A 16,188-nucleotide genomic window follows, 5' to 3' on the forward strand; every position below is an offset into this window, starting at 1 on the left:
TAACTTGAATTAAGAAATAAAATTGTTGAAAAAATGTAATTTTAACAAGAAAAAAAATGCTTTGTCAGGTGTGGGGTTCGAACCCACGCTCCCTTTCGAGAACCAGAGCTTAAATCTGGCGCCTTGGACCGCTCGGCCAACCTGACCTATGAAATGTTTATCTACTACGCCGCATATATACATATTACATACAATTTGTACCCGCAAAGATTTTAGACGATTACAAGGGATTTCATAACTTCGTGGATAAAAATTAGAATTGTAATTTGATAAGAGCACGGCGTTGTCGAAGAAGCTGTAGATATAGTAATGAACCACTGTTCAATTCTAAAGCTTTTTTGTTCTAATTTAATTGTGTTAAATGGATTTCAGTTCACTTCAGTTCAGTTTTTGAAAGGAGCTGAAAATGGTTCTTGGCTGTTTGGTACTTTAAACTTTGTAATTTCATGAATAAAATTAAACTCGAGAACCATATTTTCCATTAAAGAAATGATAGTGTGCCTATCGCATAACTCTTTGGCAATAGATTTTAACATTCAACATTGTCAAATAAAGAAAATTCGAAAAACTTGTATGAAAAAGATTCGGACTTCCGTCCACCGTGATTTTTTGTTACTGTATGCAACCATTAATTCACCGAGGATTTTGCATGGACAGGTGAACTTTTAATTATTTCCAGATTATATTGAATAAGCCTATGATGTAGGTAGGTAATAGTTTTTTAGTATATACTATAGTTTAGGGGTCAGATTATAAAATAACAATATAATAAATTAATCTGATTGAAAGAAGGTAAAATCATGCAGAGACAAAAAATAATAATTGATTATATTGAATAAACCTATGATGTGGATAGGGAATAGCTTCTTAGTATATATTATATTTTAGGGGTCAGATTATAAAATAACATAATATAATAAATTAATCTGATTGAAAGAAGGTAAAATTATGCAAAGAGACAAAAAATAATATATTGAATATATACAAATAATCAATATCTTCCGCTTCGTTTTCGGCCACTGTATTTTGAATCAGGCCTCACATTTTTCCCTTGTTTTCTCCTTCGCTCTTTCTTGTCCATAATCCAATTTTTCACACTCTTCAATGGCTTCCCCTTCTGCTGTTTTGCTCTTTCTCGCGTTGCATAGCTGACACTTTGTGAGTTTCCCTCGGCTCCCAAACCTTTAGGCAATGGTACATTGCCACCAGTCATCAGAACTAAAAAAAACTTCTTGGCTTTGGTCGAGTTGGGATAATCTACAACCACTCCCCCATAGAAGCCAGCCCTCATTGCTTGGGATGTTACAAGTTCCATTTGTTCAGCATTCTCTGGGTAAAATTGAAATACAGCCCTTGCCGATCTACTCTAAAGCATATTGCATTGACATGTGTAACATTTGATTTGAATTATTTCTTACCAAACAAGAGTACAGGGTACTAAAAAATTTGCCGAGCCTCTGTATTGGTTTGTGAGATGTTTTGTCTGCATTACACAACCACTGAAGTGCAGAAATTGAAATCGCTCCATCAAAAGACCCTAAACACCAAAATATATTTGAAACTAAACATTTCAGAAAATTCCATCACCTGCTCTGAAAGGACAACCCTGGCCCATATCAGAAAGGATTAAATCCCCTTCCACTTCTCTCTCCATAGCTACATCTAGCATAGCAGTAGAAATATCAAGGCCTATCCAAAAATGACCCTGCTCTTCCAAAACACTACCACTTAATCCAGACCCACAACCAATATCTAAGATAAAACAAGAAGTGTCTTCAGGCAAAAGCAATAGTTCTATGGCTCTCTCAGACATCTGCTCTTGAATCTCAATGATTCTGGAACTATAATCCACTTAATTTAAATTAATATATACTAAGATGTTTTACTTACTTCTGGGTATATTTCTTAGCTTCTTCTTCATTATAAAACTTAAAATAATATAAATCAAATTTAATCTAAATCAATTAATTTACTAATCTTACTATATCGGGAGGAGCCAAGTGTTCTGGACGAGACATGACTTTGTCTTGACTTTAACTCTCAGTAATTCGAAGAGCCTCTTACAAACCAAAATAAAACAATCACACATAACCTCAACGGTATGCACGTGGATCATAGATGAGCCATGGAAAAATAATTATTGGCTGAATTCTTTGATTTTTTAGTGCACACTAATTTTTCCTGCTTCATTTTTGAACAGCAGAAAGAATAGAGCATGGTTTTTACTGTCAATGGTACACGTCTAATTATTTGGAGAAGACGATTTTTTTGACTCAGGCCGAAGCCTGTCCTGCTGATGGAAATGACCGTTTAAGGTTATAATTCGTTTGACGTTTTAGAGTGGTGGTTAAGCGATTGTTTTGTAGATTTATCATGTTTTTCGTGGTTCTGCACATTTGAAAGCGAACCACTGGTAAGTTTGGCAGTGATTATTCCATCTGACTGTTATTTTTACCGAGTTTGTACATAAACAAGGCTGTCATAAGGAGATTAAAGTTGTTGCTTCTTGTTCTATCAGAACATTTTGATTTACACATACATGTTATCTTATAGCTCTATATCTTCGAGTTTGATTTTGATATTGGCATTCGAAAATACATTTAAAAGATAATTGCGATATATAAGTTTTTACATCCGTCCTTAAATGAAATATATCGTAAAATTACAACAGAATATTAATAGGTTCCGATAAATGCACATAATTAAATAACGCTACTAAGCAGTTCATTTATTGCTAGAATCGTGTAAAGGTCAAGTAGCTTAGCGTCCTTCAAATGTTTTGAGCATTTCTCGATAAATACTTTTTTTAGCCTTTCACTGATGGCATTATTTGTTATGTAAATTTTACTAGAGCAGATATTAGTATTTAATTAGTTTTAGCTTTTAAGGTGCGTACAAACAAGATAAGTTTGCATAAGTATTATCTAAAATAAACTTCATTTTTCTATTGTGTAATATAGCGTGATTAAATCGTGGATAAAATATTATTTTAGTATACATGTGCCTGGTGGCCGTAAGATTTAAAAATGGATCCGGTTGCTCCCCATTTCGTATATCCCTTCCGACGACCTTGGCTTAGGGAAAACGGAGCCGCGGCCGCTGCTGGTGGCTCTAGCAAAGGTGTAAAAGGCGTCATAGCCGGTAAGGTGCAACAATTCATCTACCAACCTGTCCATTACTGTATACTAGGTTTGATTTAGGTGGCATCACTGGCGGTATCGAAATATGCATAACCTTCCCTACAGAATATGTCAAAACTCAACTCCAACTTGATGAAAAAGGTGCTGCCAAGAAGTACAATGGCATTGCAGACTGTGTCAAGAAAACCGTGAAAAGTCATGGATTTTTTGGGCTTTATAGGGGTTTAAGTGTCTTGCTGTATGGTTCAATTCCCAAAAGTGCTGTAAGGTACATATGACACTTTTTATCAACCAAAAATTTAGCCGACATAAAAGGATGGATGTTTTTAATGACAATTATGTTGCACTGACTTTCTAATTATTTAATAAAATTATTAAAGGAAATTTGATGTTAGGCAACATAAACAAAAACCTTTAAACTCATTGAAGGTGAAATATTGATACTCTTTGTGTTATCTGATGCTTAGGACATGAGGACAAAAAAAAATCTGTGTGTTTCCATATAGAGGCTAGATATATAGAAACTTATGCTGATAATACAGGCAATTTTCTATAAAACTTCAACACATGTAGGGGTCTATAAGATTTTTGGGCATGCCCCTGAAATTCACACACGAACTTGAACTTTGCACTATTTTCACGCCGTCTTATTGGTTAATTTGAAATCACTGGTATTATTACCGGACTTCAAAAGTGCCTCTATTATCGCAATGGTCAAGACCTCTATATATCAACTAATAAGACCTTGGTGCATAAAAATGGCTTCACCCTCCTAGATTTGGTGCCTTTGAAACGTTCAAGGGTGCGATGATACAGCCCGATGGCACTTTATCGCCGGGGGGTAGATTGTTGTGTGGTCTTGGAGCAGGTGTGTCGGAAGCTATTTTCGCCGTCACTCCCATGGAAACGGTCAAAGTAAAATTTATTAACGACCAAAGGAGCGCCAATCCGCGGTTCAAGGGTTTTTTTCACGGCGTCGGCATCATCATAAAGGAACAGGGTGAGTTTTTGCCGTTCCGAGGGTGAACCTTTTCTTACCGTAGATGTATGCGGTTAGGGATCGGGGGAGTGTACAAGGGATTGACGGCGACGATAATGAAACAGGGTAGCAACCAGGCAATTAGATTTTTCGTTATGGAAAGTCTTAAAGACTTGTACAAGGGCGGGGATCAAGAAAAGAAGGTTCCAAAGTGGCTGGTGGGACTATTTGGCGCGGTCGCTGGTAAATGATTTTTAATTTGAAGTGTGGGGATTCATGACGCATCTGATTTCGTTTGAAGGTGCGGCGTCGGTGTTTGGTAACACGCCCCTGGACGTAGTGAAAACCAGAATGCAGGGACTCGAAGCCTCCAAGTACAAAAATACCCTGGATTGTACTATCCAGATCTGGAAAAATGAGGGCGCGTGGGCCTTTTACAAAGGTACTGTGCCTAGATTAGGCAGGGTTTGTTTAGACGTTGCCATCACATTCGTGATATATGACAGCTTCATGGAAGTATTCAACAAAATCTGGCCATAGAAGCTATTTGAACTTCGTATCAGGGATCCTAGCTGTAGGTACTGCTTTATTGCATTTCGAGGGGCATTTCCAATATATTCTTAATGTACTAAAAAATTACACATTCCCGAAGTTTTTTACATTGATCAACAAAAATGTTAAGGACAAACTGCCAAACTTTATATATTTGTTAATTTTATTAATTTATTATCAATTGTTTATTGTTATTGATTGTTTTTGTCGAGTTTTTTTTGTTTACAAAGAACGCATTTACACCACCAAATTTTATGTTTGTGACATTTTTGTTGTTTATATTGAAAATATATGACTATTGAATAAGTGAAGTTCTTTACCTAAATCACCTTCTCAATTATAGGATCTACCGGGTGGCCAATTAAAAAAGACACTCTGGCCTATCTCGAAAAGTTTTTGGGGTTAAAAATGCAGTCAGGATAAAATGCTGGAAATTAAGTTAAAAGTTTCTTGAATGGTCATCTGGGGAGATTAATTTGAACTGCTTGTATCACCGCTAGAGGGTGTTTTAAAAACTTCGTTTTATTTATTTGTAATATAAGATTTCTTAAAAAACGGGATTTAAAATTAAAGAATGCGATTACGCCCCCTGGCGACCATTCTAGAAATTTAACATTAATGCCCAGCATTCACCCGGTGCATATCAGTAAGTTCAGCAATTTTGTGTAGTATCTGGTCAGATGCAAATGAGAATCAATCAACGATAGCAAAAAAAAACGGTTTTAAAAATCGCAGCATTAATGTCACTAGCAATATTTTAAAAAAATCTAATTGAAAGTGACAATGATAAAGACTCTGATTGCAGCAGTTTTCAAATCCAATAAAAATAAATATGGTTAAAACTTTTATTTGTTGAAGTTATTGAAGAATGTAAAATATAAATTAGTGACATCTTATGTGGACAATCAATATGATTAAACAGGAGTATATATTTGTTGACAATTTTTTTCTCTAAACCGCTTATTTGTGGCTCAGGGAATTGAGGAAAAGACAACTGCGCTTCAATAAAAACCTCGGAATGCTTTTTTATAAACGTTTATTTTTGTAACCGACAAAATGTTTTAAAAAACATTTTAATGTATAAATAATAAGTGTGTTTCAGCAAGTCCGAACGGTCTCGATAATTTCGTGAATGTGATTCATTTTTAATTTTCTTATCGAAATTAAACTAAGTAGGTGAGTTTCCCCATTTTTTGCTCTTCATTTTTCTTGAAACGTTAGTTTAACTCATAAAACACCAAATTTTTCTGGTAAAATTTTCGTTTATAACAACATCCCGATTGAGGAAACTTTACGCAAAACAATAACGCAAATAATACTGACAAGCTAACCTACATTTAAAAAAATATATATCATTCAACCCTATTTGCCAATCACGGGACCGCATGCTAAAAAATAAAACTCCCGAAGGTAAGAAGAATCGAAAGAAACTGTGAGGACGTTGTTATAAATGCAAAATTGCAGCTTCTCTGCCTCTAACTAGTATTAACATCTATTTTTTTTACCAATAAAGTCCCTTAATCAAACACTTTTTACTTAATCTATTATACACGGTGATGTGGCTGACGCGCTTTCAGGCAGTGGCGTACGCTGTCGCGATTAGTAATTCTAGGCCTGCTTGAGGATCATTCTCTGTCTTGTTGACCCATAAAACGGGAAAGTGGAAAAATTGCAAAATAGTTCGTGGATCTTATTGGATTGTTGATTTAGACAAAACTTCTTCATGTAACTTTGGCACCAATTAACAACCTTTCAAAAAACTGAACATATTTCATATCCAAATATTTCATTAAAAATTATGGCTTTTGGAGTGTTCAAAGAGTCGAATTTCCATTTTTTTACCATTTTACATTTTTTTAAGTTATCACTTTAAAAATCAAGCGGTTTTGGTTAATTCAAGTTGTGTGAATGGCGATATCACAATAATAGATGTGCAAAGCCGGTTCCAGAGCAGAAATCATGACATAACCTCAACATCGAACATTTTGCCTTTTTCTCCCTCAAAAACTTTTAATATATTTGTACCATGTACTCAATCTGTTTTCAATTAAAAACAATAAGGAAAAAATTGTATTTCTCGAAAACCATTTAAGTAGTTTTTCGATTGTCGATTGCCTTTGATTTGTATGCTTTTCTAGTTTTTACTGAACGCAGATTGTTATGTCAAAGAGATGCGAGACTACATTTTACAATTATTTTTTTATCCAGTTAACCTACGTTCAATTAGTAATAAAACAAGCTGTACACGTTTAAGATCTGCTTAATAGAAATGGACACTGTAACATTAAGTTTCTCTGGAAGGTTTTCGCATCACCTTTAGTCGCATTTTTGCCGACTTCAAGTCTTGACACGCCCCGTTCTGAAGCCGTTACACCGGCCACATCACAATTACAGCCATGTTCTAAATATGTTCATCCCATAAACATAAGTAGAATTCTACAATCTTACTTTAAATATAATTCTTGAAATGTAGAAACTTTTCAAAAGTACAAATCCAAAATGATTCGTGGAACGGAAACCGACAAACCAAAGAAACCCTCTGGATGGCATCTATTCGTACTTTTAAAAGTTCGGATGTGTATCCGTGGAAAAGGTCCGGAATCCGCCCCCGGGACGGTGAAAACGGAAACGCGTACGGGGCGGTGTCGAATCGTTAGGGTGTGTGTATCCACTCCCGTACACTGCCTAAAGGTTAATCGGTGCATAACTGAATTAATTCCTGGGCGAATCCCGGACGGTTCAAATTAATATATATCATATCGTATATAATTTCTAGAAAGCTATTTTTCAATTTTAAATAATCTTTGTTATTATAGTTCTGTATTTCTTTTTCCGCAAGTTTCAACGCTTGCAAAATCGCGGGGCGACACATGGAAACGACCGGCGACAACGTGACGTCACGTGCGTTGTTGTACTTTGTTTTTTTTTTGTACGATCATTAAGGAGGAGAAACACGTAACGTCGCCGTTGCCGTCGGGGGTTCTCATAATTAACACAAACGAGGTACGAATTATGTTTTATATTTATACCATAAAGAAAACCAATAAAAAGAGAGCGAGGTCTCAGACGTCCCGAATTTGAACAAATCGAGTTACGACTAACGCATGACTCTCCGTCTTTATCTGGCTAGCTGGGATAGAAGAAGAAAACAAAGTTAATTTTATTTATTATCGTTTTCTTGTACATATACTAATTTTTTACGTGTGAGGGAAAGTGAATCGAAACTCCAAATAAAGGTAGATTAATTGTCAGCGAAGTTATTATATTTAAATAAAATGCCTAATAAACCTTTGACAAGGACACTCAAAACGAGCTTGTCACTAAACAATTCTACGAACTCATAGTATTTAAAGGTTGTTTGGGTGTTTTTGTTGTTTGGTCATAATAGTCCTTATTTAGCTAAACATATGAAAGCTCAGACAATGAAAAAATTTTTAGAGAAGCAGTAAGTGCAGAAGATGTGGTAATAACTCTAATCATAGAGTCCACTATTTCCTTGTTTGTACCAAAAGCTTAAAGTAAACACTTTAAGGGTCGAATTTTTAAAAATAAATTAACAATTTTTTTTGTATGACGCTAATTATAATATGTTAAGGTTTCCTCAAATGTATTCGTGAACCAACTTTATGAAGAAATTTTAAGTCCAAATTAGGATTTTGTTTTTTTTTAAATTTTATATTTTTTATCTTTCAAACAAAGCGATGTTAATTAGAAAATATCGCATTTTTATTACTTTTCTCTATAACTGTAATACAACCGTCCTTATTGAAATTTCCCGCCACCAGAAAATTGGTTGGTCCAGGGGATCGCGGTGGCGCTGGCGGATGCGGTTCCGATATTTACCCTCATTATTATTAGTTTTCTTATGATTTATACTCATCGAAACTGAAAGCCTGCCCGGACACAATACAATTTCCCGCCTCAACACCGCCGTCGACGTTGCAAGCGAGCAAAATTTTAAACGCAAATTAATTATCCGCCAAACCCTTATTCGAAAACTGACTAGTCTACGGAAAATAAACATCTCTAAAGGCATAACGCAATTTTTTATACATATTTATAAAAATTCGAAACAACGCAAAAATGTGTGTGTAACACTTTTTTTTTCTCGTACGACCCGAAACAAAAATATATATGAAATAGCACAATGGTACGCAGTTAGAAATTTACTAATCACAATTTTTAGTGTAGTTTTTGGTTTGCTTCACTTATTTTAAAACGAATCGAAAAACAGACCCGTCATCGTTTAAATCAACCAAGAGTTGTAAGTTCATACGTAAACTGTGTGGGGCGGGGCACCACCTCAAATTCCGTGTAACAGCTTCAATACACACATAGTTAACAAGTTGAAATTACCAATGTTAATCGTAATACATCACACGCCCGCTCATATTTTGCCCATTGCTGGCGACCTGCGATCGTCAGCTGACAAATTGTTGAAAATCAGTTCTGTTTAACAAACTCGATTTTATTCTACACTACGAAAGATGACTCCAGTTCCCAAACGACTTGCTCTTAATGTCTGCATCATTTCATCGAACCTTAATAAGGGATGAGAAGGGACACGGTCGGTTTTCTAATCGTTACGATTAGAGTAAAACCTTCCAGAATAACGGGTCGTAATATACTAATAGCCAATAGTATTCAGATCTGAAACATGCCTATGTGAACATTGAACCTTTGGTTGCTAATTGGTTGCTAAAGTCAACCAATTTCTCGAATCTTTAGAAAAAATATTTCTATTGACAATGGACAAACAACTTGAGATCTTTTGAACTTAAAACTTTTTGATATGTCATCGATAGCGGAAATCGTAGCTCAATTTCAACTCGTTAAAAGCAAACTTAGCCTAATGGCCAAAGTAATCCTTAGTGAAAACCAGTTTCCTGGTATGAAGCATGCCAGGACGGAGCAAAATATGAGCGTAACTATATCACAAAAAAACAACTATCGTTACCGTGAACTTTTATACACAACAAATTAAAGAAGTGTATATACACACGAAATTTTCATAATCGTCAAATTTTATTTTTACCACGCCTTGGTATGAGGAACAAATCAGACCGCAGACATTATCTCGGATCACTAAAATAAATAGTTTACTATAATTTCAACCGGTCGCAATCGAAAGTATGACAAGGTGCCCTACGAACGAAACAAAAAAAAAAGAAAGCAAATATTGTCACTAAAAAAGCACTTAACTTTGGCAGTGAGAATAATCTTATCAATCTCTCACGTCTCCCCCGGTATAGCTATACATTGTCAACATTTTAAGAGAATCTTACCGAAAAAACAGAAACACCGTCCGGCGAATGTTATCGTCAAAAACCGGAGAAAAAAAAGTGAACAGAAACCCAAGAACAATAAGTCACAAAAATAAAACGAATAAATAAATATAATAAAAATATAATAAACCGTGTAAAGGTTTTCCCGTTAATTTTTTTTTCTTTACAAAGACAATAGAAAAATCACAGAGCGGCGGCGTCCCGCGGGACGACAGCTTGGCTGCCGGCGACGCCATTTCATATAATATTTAATATAATCACAAAAAAGAAAACAATGTGGTGCCCTCTTAACCTTTGAGAAGTAAAAAACAACGTGCCCCGAGCGAGATCGAAAACCTAACCTCGCATTTCGGCGCGCGTTCCGATGTCGCTCCGGGCGCATCCTCGAAGGATGAAAAAATTTAACCAATATGGTACACGCTATATTATAGCAACAACTTAAAAACGACAAAAAATAAATAATCTTTTTTTTAGTATTCCTTCGTAACATATAATAGAGAATCTAACATTTAGTGTTTTTTTTTTCTCGTGTTAAAACACTGCACGAAAACCAACTTCTGAGACTGTCTCGAAATCGAACCGTCGTCGTTTTAGGGCCCCGATCGGTGATCACATCTCGAAAGGTCCATATTTGGGGGGGACCAACACCGAGTCCTATCACATGAGGTCGCCCAACTACGTTAGATCGAAAAACAAAGAGGTTAAGTTTAACGAAACACCCTAAAGCTAATTAATTAATAGCTCGACGTTGGTCCCCGAGACTCCACAGCTCAGAGTGCTATACAAACTAAGGGCGGTAACCCGACGACGGCAACTATCCAATTTTTTTAATTTGTTATATTAATAAATCTAATATTTTTAGTCTAAAATGGGCACACTAGCCTACTTTAAACTCGTCCCACTGTCTTGTTGGGTATTATTGCCAACCTGCAAGGAAACAAATTATATCAGCACCTCGACGCAATACAATCAACCACAAACTGTCCCGTAAGTCCTCAATTACCGCATAGAAACTAATTATGTATTTACATTGCAAATCATATTTCAAATAGAATTAAAAAAAATTTGATTTTTCTCCGAAAAAGTTTCGTTTTCTTTTCTCTATAAATCTTTAATGCAACAAGTCGCAAAAATTAAAATTTTTAACAAAAACAACCCTTCTATTTTCTCAATAATCACGATCAAATAAGTTAAATCAACACCCGCACCCTAATATAATAAATACTAAATAAAAACAAGATAGCTGCGAAGGCAAAAATAAATCAAATAAATTAAAACTAGAACTTAAAAGTGTTAATTTATAATGTTTGTCCGATGTTTTTGTAATAACAGCTTGAGTTAAATGTGTCCTAAACTTCACTTTTAGTTGTATTGATTATATCATCGAACTTGTAGAGTATGTGCAAATTAATGTGACAGCTTCCATAATTGTTAGAAAATCATCTTCAATCTCTTCCTCGGCCTCATCCCGGAAGAGACTTTAAAAGTTAAACCATCTATGTTGTTTCACTACACAACTTATTAAATGATTAATTTTGTTTTTATCGTTACGACTGGGTGGTATGAGATGCGTAACGTTTCATTTTCTACACATTTTTCTGCATATCTTGAGGTCCGCTAGGAGGATAATGACGCTTTCATTCAAGTGAAATCTTTTCTAACAGAAGTAAATTGATAACATAATTTATTAATCACAGTACTTGCACTATATTCTATATTAATTTATTAATCCAGTGGTAAACCCATTGCGATAAAACAGTAAATGACACTGGTATACTTTTTACAAAACTTCTGGATTCCTCCTGCGTCAGTTTTTGCTGAATCAAACTTGCTGATTTTTCGCCAATCATCATTCTTCAGAGCGTGACTGAAACTGTTTCAGTCAAGCTGTGAAGAAGAAGAAAAAATTTCTGGATTTTTCCTAGGTCGGTTGTTAATGAATCAAACTAACGTTTGGCTTCTTCAAAGCGTAACTCAAACTGGCTCGCATTTTACTCTGTAGCTGCGTAGATATTATTTGAGGGGGGCGAAGCTAAATGAGGGGCATAAACATCTTTTCGGATGACTGATTCCAATATTGTGTGGCTGTTAAGATTATTTGCTTGCTTTATAGATTTCTACAGATTCTCGGATTTTTCGTTGGTAGAAGAATTGATTACCTGGAAGAATTTTAAATATCCAAATTTGTTATCTCCAGCATTCATAAGACCAAATTTAGAAATTTTTTTGCTAGATTCTCCTATGTATTTTATTGTTTTATAAATTTTGGGTTCGGTGTTTAATATGGGATAGATAGAGTTCAGAGTTAGTTGAAACTGCTTTTTAGTTATAATCTTATCTATCAAAGAGGGGTCGTAACCATTGTTGAAAGCTACTTGCTTTATACTATTTAATTCTTTTTTTAAATTTTCTGTGGAAAGTAGTATATTAAGTAGTCTGTTTATGGTAAATGGAAAAATCTAATTTAGTCTGTAGTTTAGTGATAGCCGTCTCTATGGTAAATTTTATACGGTTATGTATGGAATTAATATCTATCTATGAAGCAAGCAAACAATCTTAACCGCGACTCAGGTTTTTACCTGTCACCAATATGGGAATCAGTCATCTGAGTAGTAGGCAGGGAGTTAAGCTCTGAAGAAGCCAATAGGACGATTAAGGAATAGTAGGTTAATGGAATTTCGAAAGAGGTGCACAAAGTCCCTAATATTGCTTATCATAAATAAATAGCTGCACTTGGGAAGTCGCCGGCCGGACGTCATGATCAATGAAAGCATGTTTATCCATTTTAGCCCAATAAGCACATCTCTTTCCTTTTTCCCTTATTTTTATTTTTTACTTTTTTGACATTTGGAAGGAATTAAAGCCCTTTTTGAACAAACGTTCTTTAAAACCGATGAATTCCGTAAATTTGGCAAAATAGCTGTAAGAGTGGAATAAAAGTCAAATTCCAAATGGTCACTCACCAATGGGTGAGGCTGATCTTGCGAGAGCATCCCGCCGCCGCCGCCGCCCCCGCCCTGCAGTTGCCCGGTGGCTCCGCCCGTCGGCTGCTTAATCTTCTCGCAATAATCGCTCAGGATGTCCCGAAACCGTTGCCAGCTCTTCTCCGGCACGGTTATGGAAGTCCGGAAGTTGGTTTTGACCTCGGAAATGCGCATGTAAACGCCGCGGTTGTTTTGACCTCCATGGAAAACCACACGTTAAAAAATCTCGAATCGAGGTGTGTGTCGACGGCCAACTTACCAATGTCAAAGTAGAAATTTTTGTTGTCGACGTGCATGTGTCTGCCTTCCGGTAAGTCGGGTTTGTACGCGTGCTCGTCGGTACTAAATTCGTCTAGGAGATCTGTGAGAGCGTCCCGGAACTCGATCATTCCCTGCGCCGGTATCGCAACCTGAGACCGAGGCCCGCCCCGGGTGATCGTTTGCGATACACGCAGAAAACGCCCCCTGGAGTTCTCCTTCAGGTCCAGGTAGTAGCGACGATTGTCCTTGATCATCATCTCGCTCTTGAGCTTGCCATCTTCCGGCACATTGTCGGGATTGGGTGGGCCTAAAACAGCATTCTCGGCTATCACAAAAATGATTCAAGTCACTGAATATTCATTTGACCAATTAAATTTAAAAATGAGTGGGGTCATAACATACCAAGTGAAGAATAATAATCGCTAAATGTGGAAAGGTGGTCTCGAAACTCGGCGGCAGTTGAAAGGGCTAGAAATATCTGGGATCGTCGGCCATCGGCTCCAATCTGTAAAGTTAAACCAGCAACCTTAAACGTGATTTAGTGCCAGAGAGTCTCAACCGAAAAAGAAAATCGTCACCTCAAAACAGGCTATTTGACAGTGGTAATAATAACATACTTAATATTCGTGTTATAAGTAAGTTTTCTCTTGATTGACTATCATATCGGCAAACAAGTTCAGTTCATCATGGTTACCCTGCGATTATTTTAAAAAGTAATGACTGAATTTGAATAAGTAACTCTTTCACTAATTTAATTAACATTGAAGTTTAGACTTAGGATTGGTAAGTAAATAACACAATATTTACGTAGATTGAAATGATCATCGGAGAAGCAATCACATGAATATTCTCTGTTTTATTGGGAACGCTAGTTTTTTGAAAGTATTTTATTTATAAGGAACGGGAAAAAGTTTTATGTCTAATTCTCGCTGGTTTTTTGATAAGTAGCAAATACATTGCTAAACTGGGTTAAGTAGGTTTACAGAATAAAATTATTACGAATTATGAAATATTATTATGAATAGAAAAATAATATTTCCTGAATGACATCCATCAACAAACAGGTAAGTTTTTCCTTTAATATTGAACATTCGTATGTGTCCATAACATTGCAAACATGGACTTCTTATGCAGCAATGCAAGCATTCCCAACTTTTAAACTGAAATATTTTTTCTGCTGATTTGTAAAATTGCCAATAACCTAAAAGTATATTTTGACATGTCGCGTGACAAATGTTATGGCGGGAAATTGGAACAATTGGACCTGAAAAGGCAAAAAGTGGAGTTAGATAAAAACATATAAAAAGAGTTATTTGAAAACGTGTTTAGAATGAGGTTTTGGAGCTGTATATTAAATTTGGAACTAAAACATCAGAAGCAAGAACACATTTTACCATCCATGATAAATTTAAAAGAAATCAGCATGTAGCGAACATTGTGGAGACATTAAAAAAGTATCACATTTTGCAGGCACCATATAGATACCAACCTGAGATCGTTACAAACCAATCCAATAGCCTATTTTATCAGTTGTTCAATTCAACAATACTTAAACTCCTTTTACCTCAGCAACTTTGATAAATCTGCCTCTTCGATTCTGTTTCACATCTAAATAAAACCTCTTGCTCTGTATCTGTAACATTTTTGTGGCCAGTTCCTGCTCAACTTGACCTTGCTGGCCTAAAACACAAACGCACGGCGGTCAAAAACCTAACCAACAAAAACACTTAAATATTATAAATAACAAATTCATCACATTTTGACAACAAATTTTAGGGTCAACATACTAGGATCATGCCAGTATTGTATTCTGCCAAGGACCCACTCACTGTTCATTTTCAAATAAAATTCGAAAACTGCTGCGGTACCGGCAAATCGAGCGTCGACACTAATAATTATGAATCACATCGTGAGGGGGCAATAGTAAAATCTACTACTGGATTCCCAGAAACGGTATGAGTCATGACTTTAAGAATTTCATTCATAAATTTAGGAGATTGGCACAAAAAATAAAGTGTCCCTCGTTGGGGAAACTATTGAAATATAAATGGAAACAAAAAGATTTTCCCGTGAAAGCCGTAATAATTCCCCAAATTTTGAACTCACCTGAGTCATACTCGCTTCCTTGTTCCATACCGTGATATTCTACAATAAAAATAAGAAAATACGGCGTGAGTGTTTCGTTTCGGCGTTGTTTTGAATTACACTAATTTCTGCCCTCCGGCAAACTAACAAGCACCGAATAATTTCAGTAAAATTGATTAAAAACATAAAATCCGCACGTAAGGTCGAGAATTGCAAATTTTGACATTCACTTTGAAGGGAAAAGGCAACCGAACTGACGTTGGCCAAGGTCACTGTTTAACCACGGCTACATTTCGAAAACTCCGTCGGTTTTCCGGCTGTATTTAACAAAGCAGCGAGAAAAATCGTATCGTCCACCATCGCATCACCTCCGTTGGGGATATTTAACTTAAAAATTCATATAATCGGCAAGATGTGAATAACTTTGTCTGGAAACAATTGAATTTTACGCCATCTTGCTACACTTGTCGGGTTTGCGTGCGGGTTTAGCAGCAATATAGCCCGTGTTTTCGGACAAAATTTTGCACACGAACGCGGGAAAGTGCAAAGTTTCTTTGGGCAGTGGAATTTAGGGGGCTTTTTCTACTCACTTTGCGAACTAGAACCTTCATCTCCGCTACCTATATCCGACATCGCAAACCCTACTTACACACTCCACTCAACCTTCTCAGTTTAGGGAAAAATCGAAATGTCACTAGAAAACAGTTTCATGCTACATTGAATCCAGGTCCGGACGCGGCTATTTTTAGGTTTTCCCCAAATTTCCCACGACTTTTCAAGGAAAATACTCGATGCCTTAATGCAAATTGGATGCAAAGAAATGCTAAGAAAGTCGATTTGTTGATATAAACAATGCTCTCTTGAAAAAGTTTTAGTTTCAATCATTTTGAGGATGTTATATT

The 16,188-nt window shown here is 36.0% G+C and overlaps 3 protein-coding genes and 1 non-coding gene across 9 annotated transcripts; 1 reads left to right on the top strand and 3 right to left on the bottom strand.

Annotated features, from left to right (window-relative positions):
* Positions 1–62: 62 nt before the first annotated feature.
* On the bottom strand, positions 63–146 carry Trnal-uaa (transfer RNA leucine (anticodon UAA)). The gene has a single exon. It is a non-coding gene; the product is annotated as a tRNA-Leu (tRNA).
* A 750-nt stretch (positions 147–896) lies between these two features.
* On the bottom strand, positions 897–2,125 carry LOC132706364 (probable 18S rRNA (guanine-N(7))-methyltransferase). Of its 3 annotated transcripts, none has more exons than XM_060677651.1 (5): positions 1,983–2,125; positions 1,891–1,928; positions 1,588–1,835; positions 1,419–1,537; positions 897–1,366 (listed from the first exon to the last, which is right to left on the bottom strand). In XM_060677651.1, exons 1-5 carry the CDS (start codon positions 2,016–2,018, stop codon positions 992–994), a joined length of 816 nt encoding a protein of 271 aa, XP_060533634.1. In that variant the 5' UTR covers positions 2,019–2,125; the 3' UTR covers positions 897–991. The 3 variants fall into 3 exon arrangements, with proteins under 3 accessions (XP_060533634.1, XP_060533633.1, XP_060533631.1); XM_060677650.1 differs by having other exon boundaries at positions 1,588–1,841; XM_060677648.1 differs by having other exon boundaries at positions 1,588–1,851.
* Positions 2,126–2,282: 157 nt separating this feature from the next.
* LOC132706363 (putative tricarboxylate transport protein, mitochondrial) lies at positions 2,283–4,978 on the top strand. Of its 2 annotated transcripts, none has more exons than XM_060677646.1 (6): positions 2,283–2,413; positions 2,994–3,141; positions 3,201–3,408; positions 3,917–4,140; positions 4,198–4,362; positions 4,421–4,978. In XM_060677646.1, the coding sequence occupies exons 2-6, from the start codon at positions 3,027–3,029 to the stop codon at positions 4,657–4,659; spliced, it is 951 nt and encodes a 316-aa protein (XP_060533629.1). In that variant the 5' UTR covers positions 2,283–2,413; positions 2,994–3,026; the 3' UTR covers positions 4,660–4,978. The 2 variants fall into 2 exon arrangements, with proteins under 2 accessions (XP_060533629.1, XP_060533630.1); XM_060677647.1 differs by lacking the exon at positions 2,283–2,413 and adding an exon at positions 2,424–2,888.
* A 737-nt stretch (positions 4,979–5,715) lies between these two features.
* LOC132706051 (transcriptional activator protein Pur-beta) lies at positions 5,716–15,955 on the bottom strand. 3 transcript variants are annotated; one of them, XM_060677124.1, is made up of 7 exons: positions 15,877–15,955; positions 15,308–15,346; positions 14,766–14,881; positions 13,604–13,706; positions 13,200–13,508; positions 12,920–13,137; positions 5,716–10,883 (listed from the first exon to the last, which is right to left on the bottom strand). In XM_060677124.1, the coding sequence occupies exons 1-7, from the start codon at positions 15,917–15,919 to the stop codon at positions 10,839–10,841; spliced, it is 873 nt and encodes a 290-aa protein (XP_060533107.1). In that variant the 5' UTR covers positions 15,920–15,955; the 3' UTR covers positions 5,716–10,838. The 3 variants fall into 3 exon arrangements, with proteins under 3 accessions (XP_060533107.1, XP_060533106.1, XP_060533108.1); XM_060677123.1 differs by having other exon boundaries at positions 13,200–13,526; XM_060677125.1 differs by lacking the exon at positions 15,308–15,346 and having other exon boundaries at positions 13,200–13,526; positions 15,877–15,945.
* Positions 15,956–16,188: the final 233 nt, after the last annotated feature.

This window comes from Cylas formicarius, unplaced genomic scaffold (genome assembly GCF_029955315.1).
Source record: "Cylas formicarius isolate icCylForm1 unplaced genomic scaffold, icCylForm1.1 PGA_scaffold_8__14_contigs__length_24414737, whole genome shotgun sequence".
Lineage (NCBI taxonomy): Eukaryota > Metazoa > Arthropoda > Insecta > Coleoptera > Brentidae > Cylas > Cylas formicarius.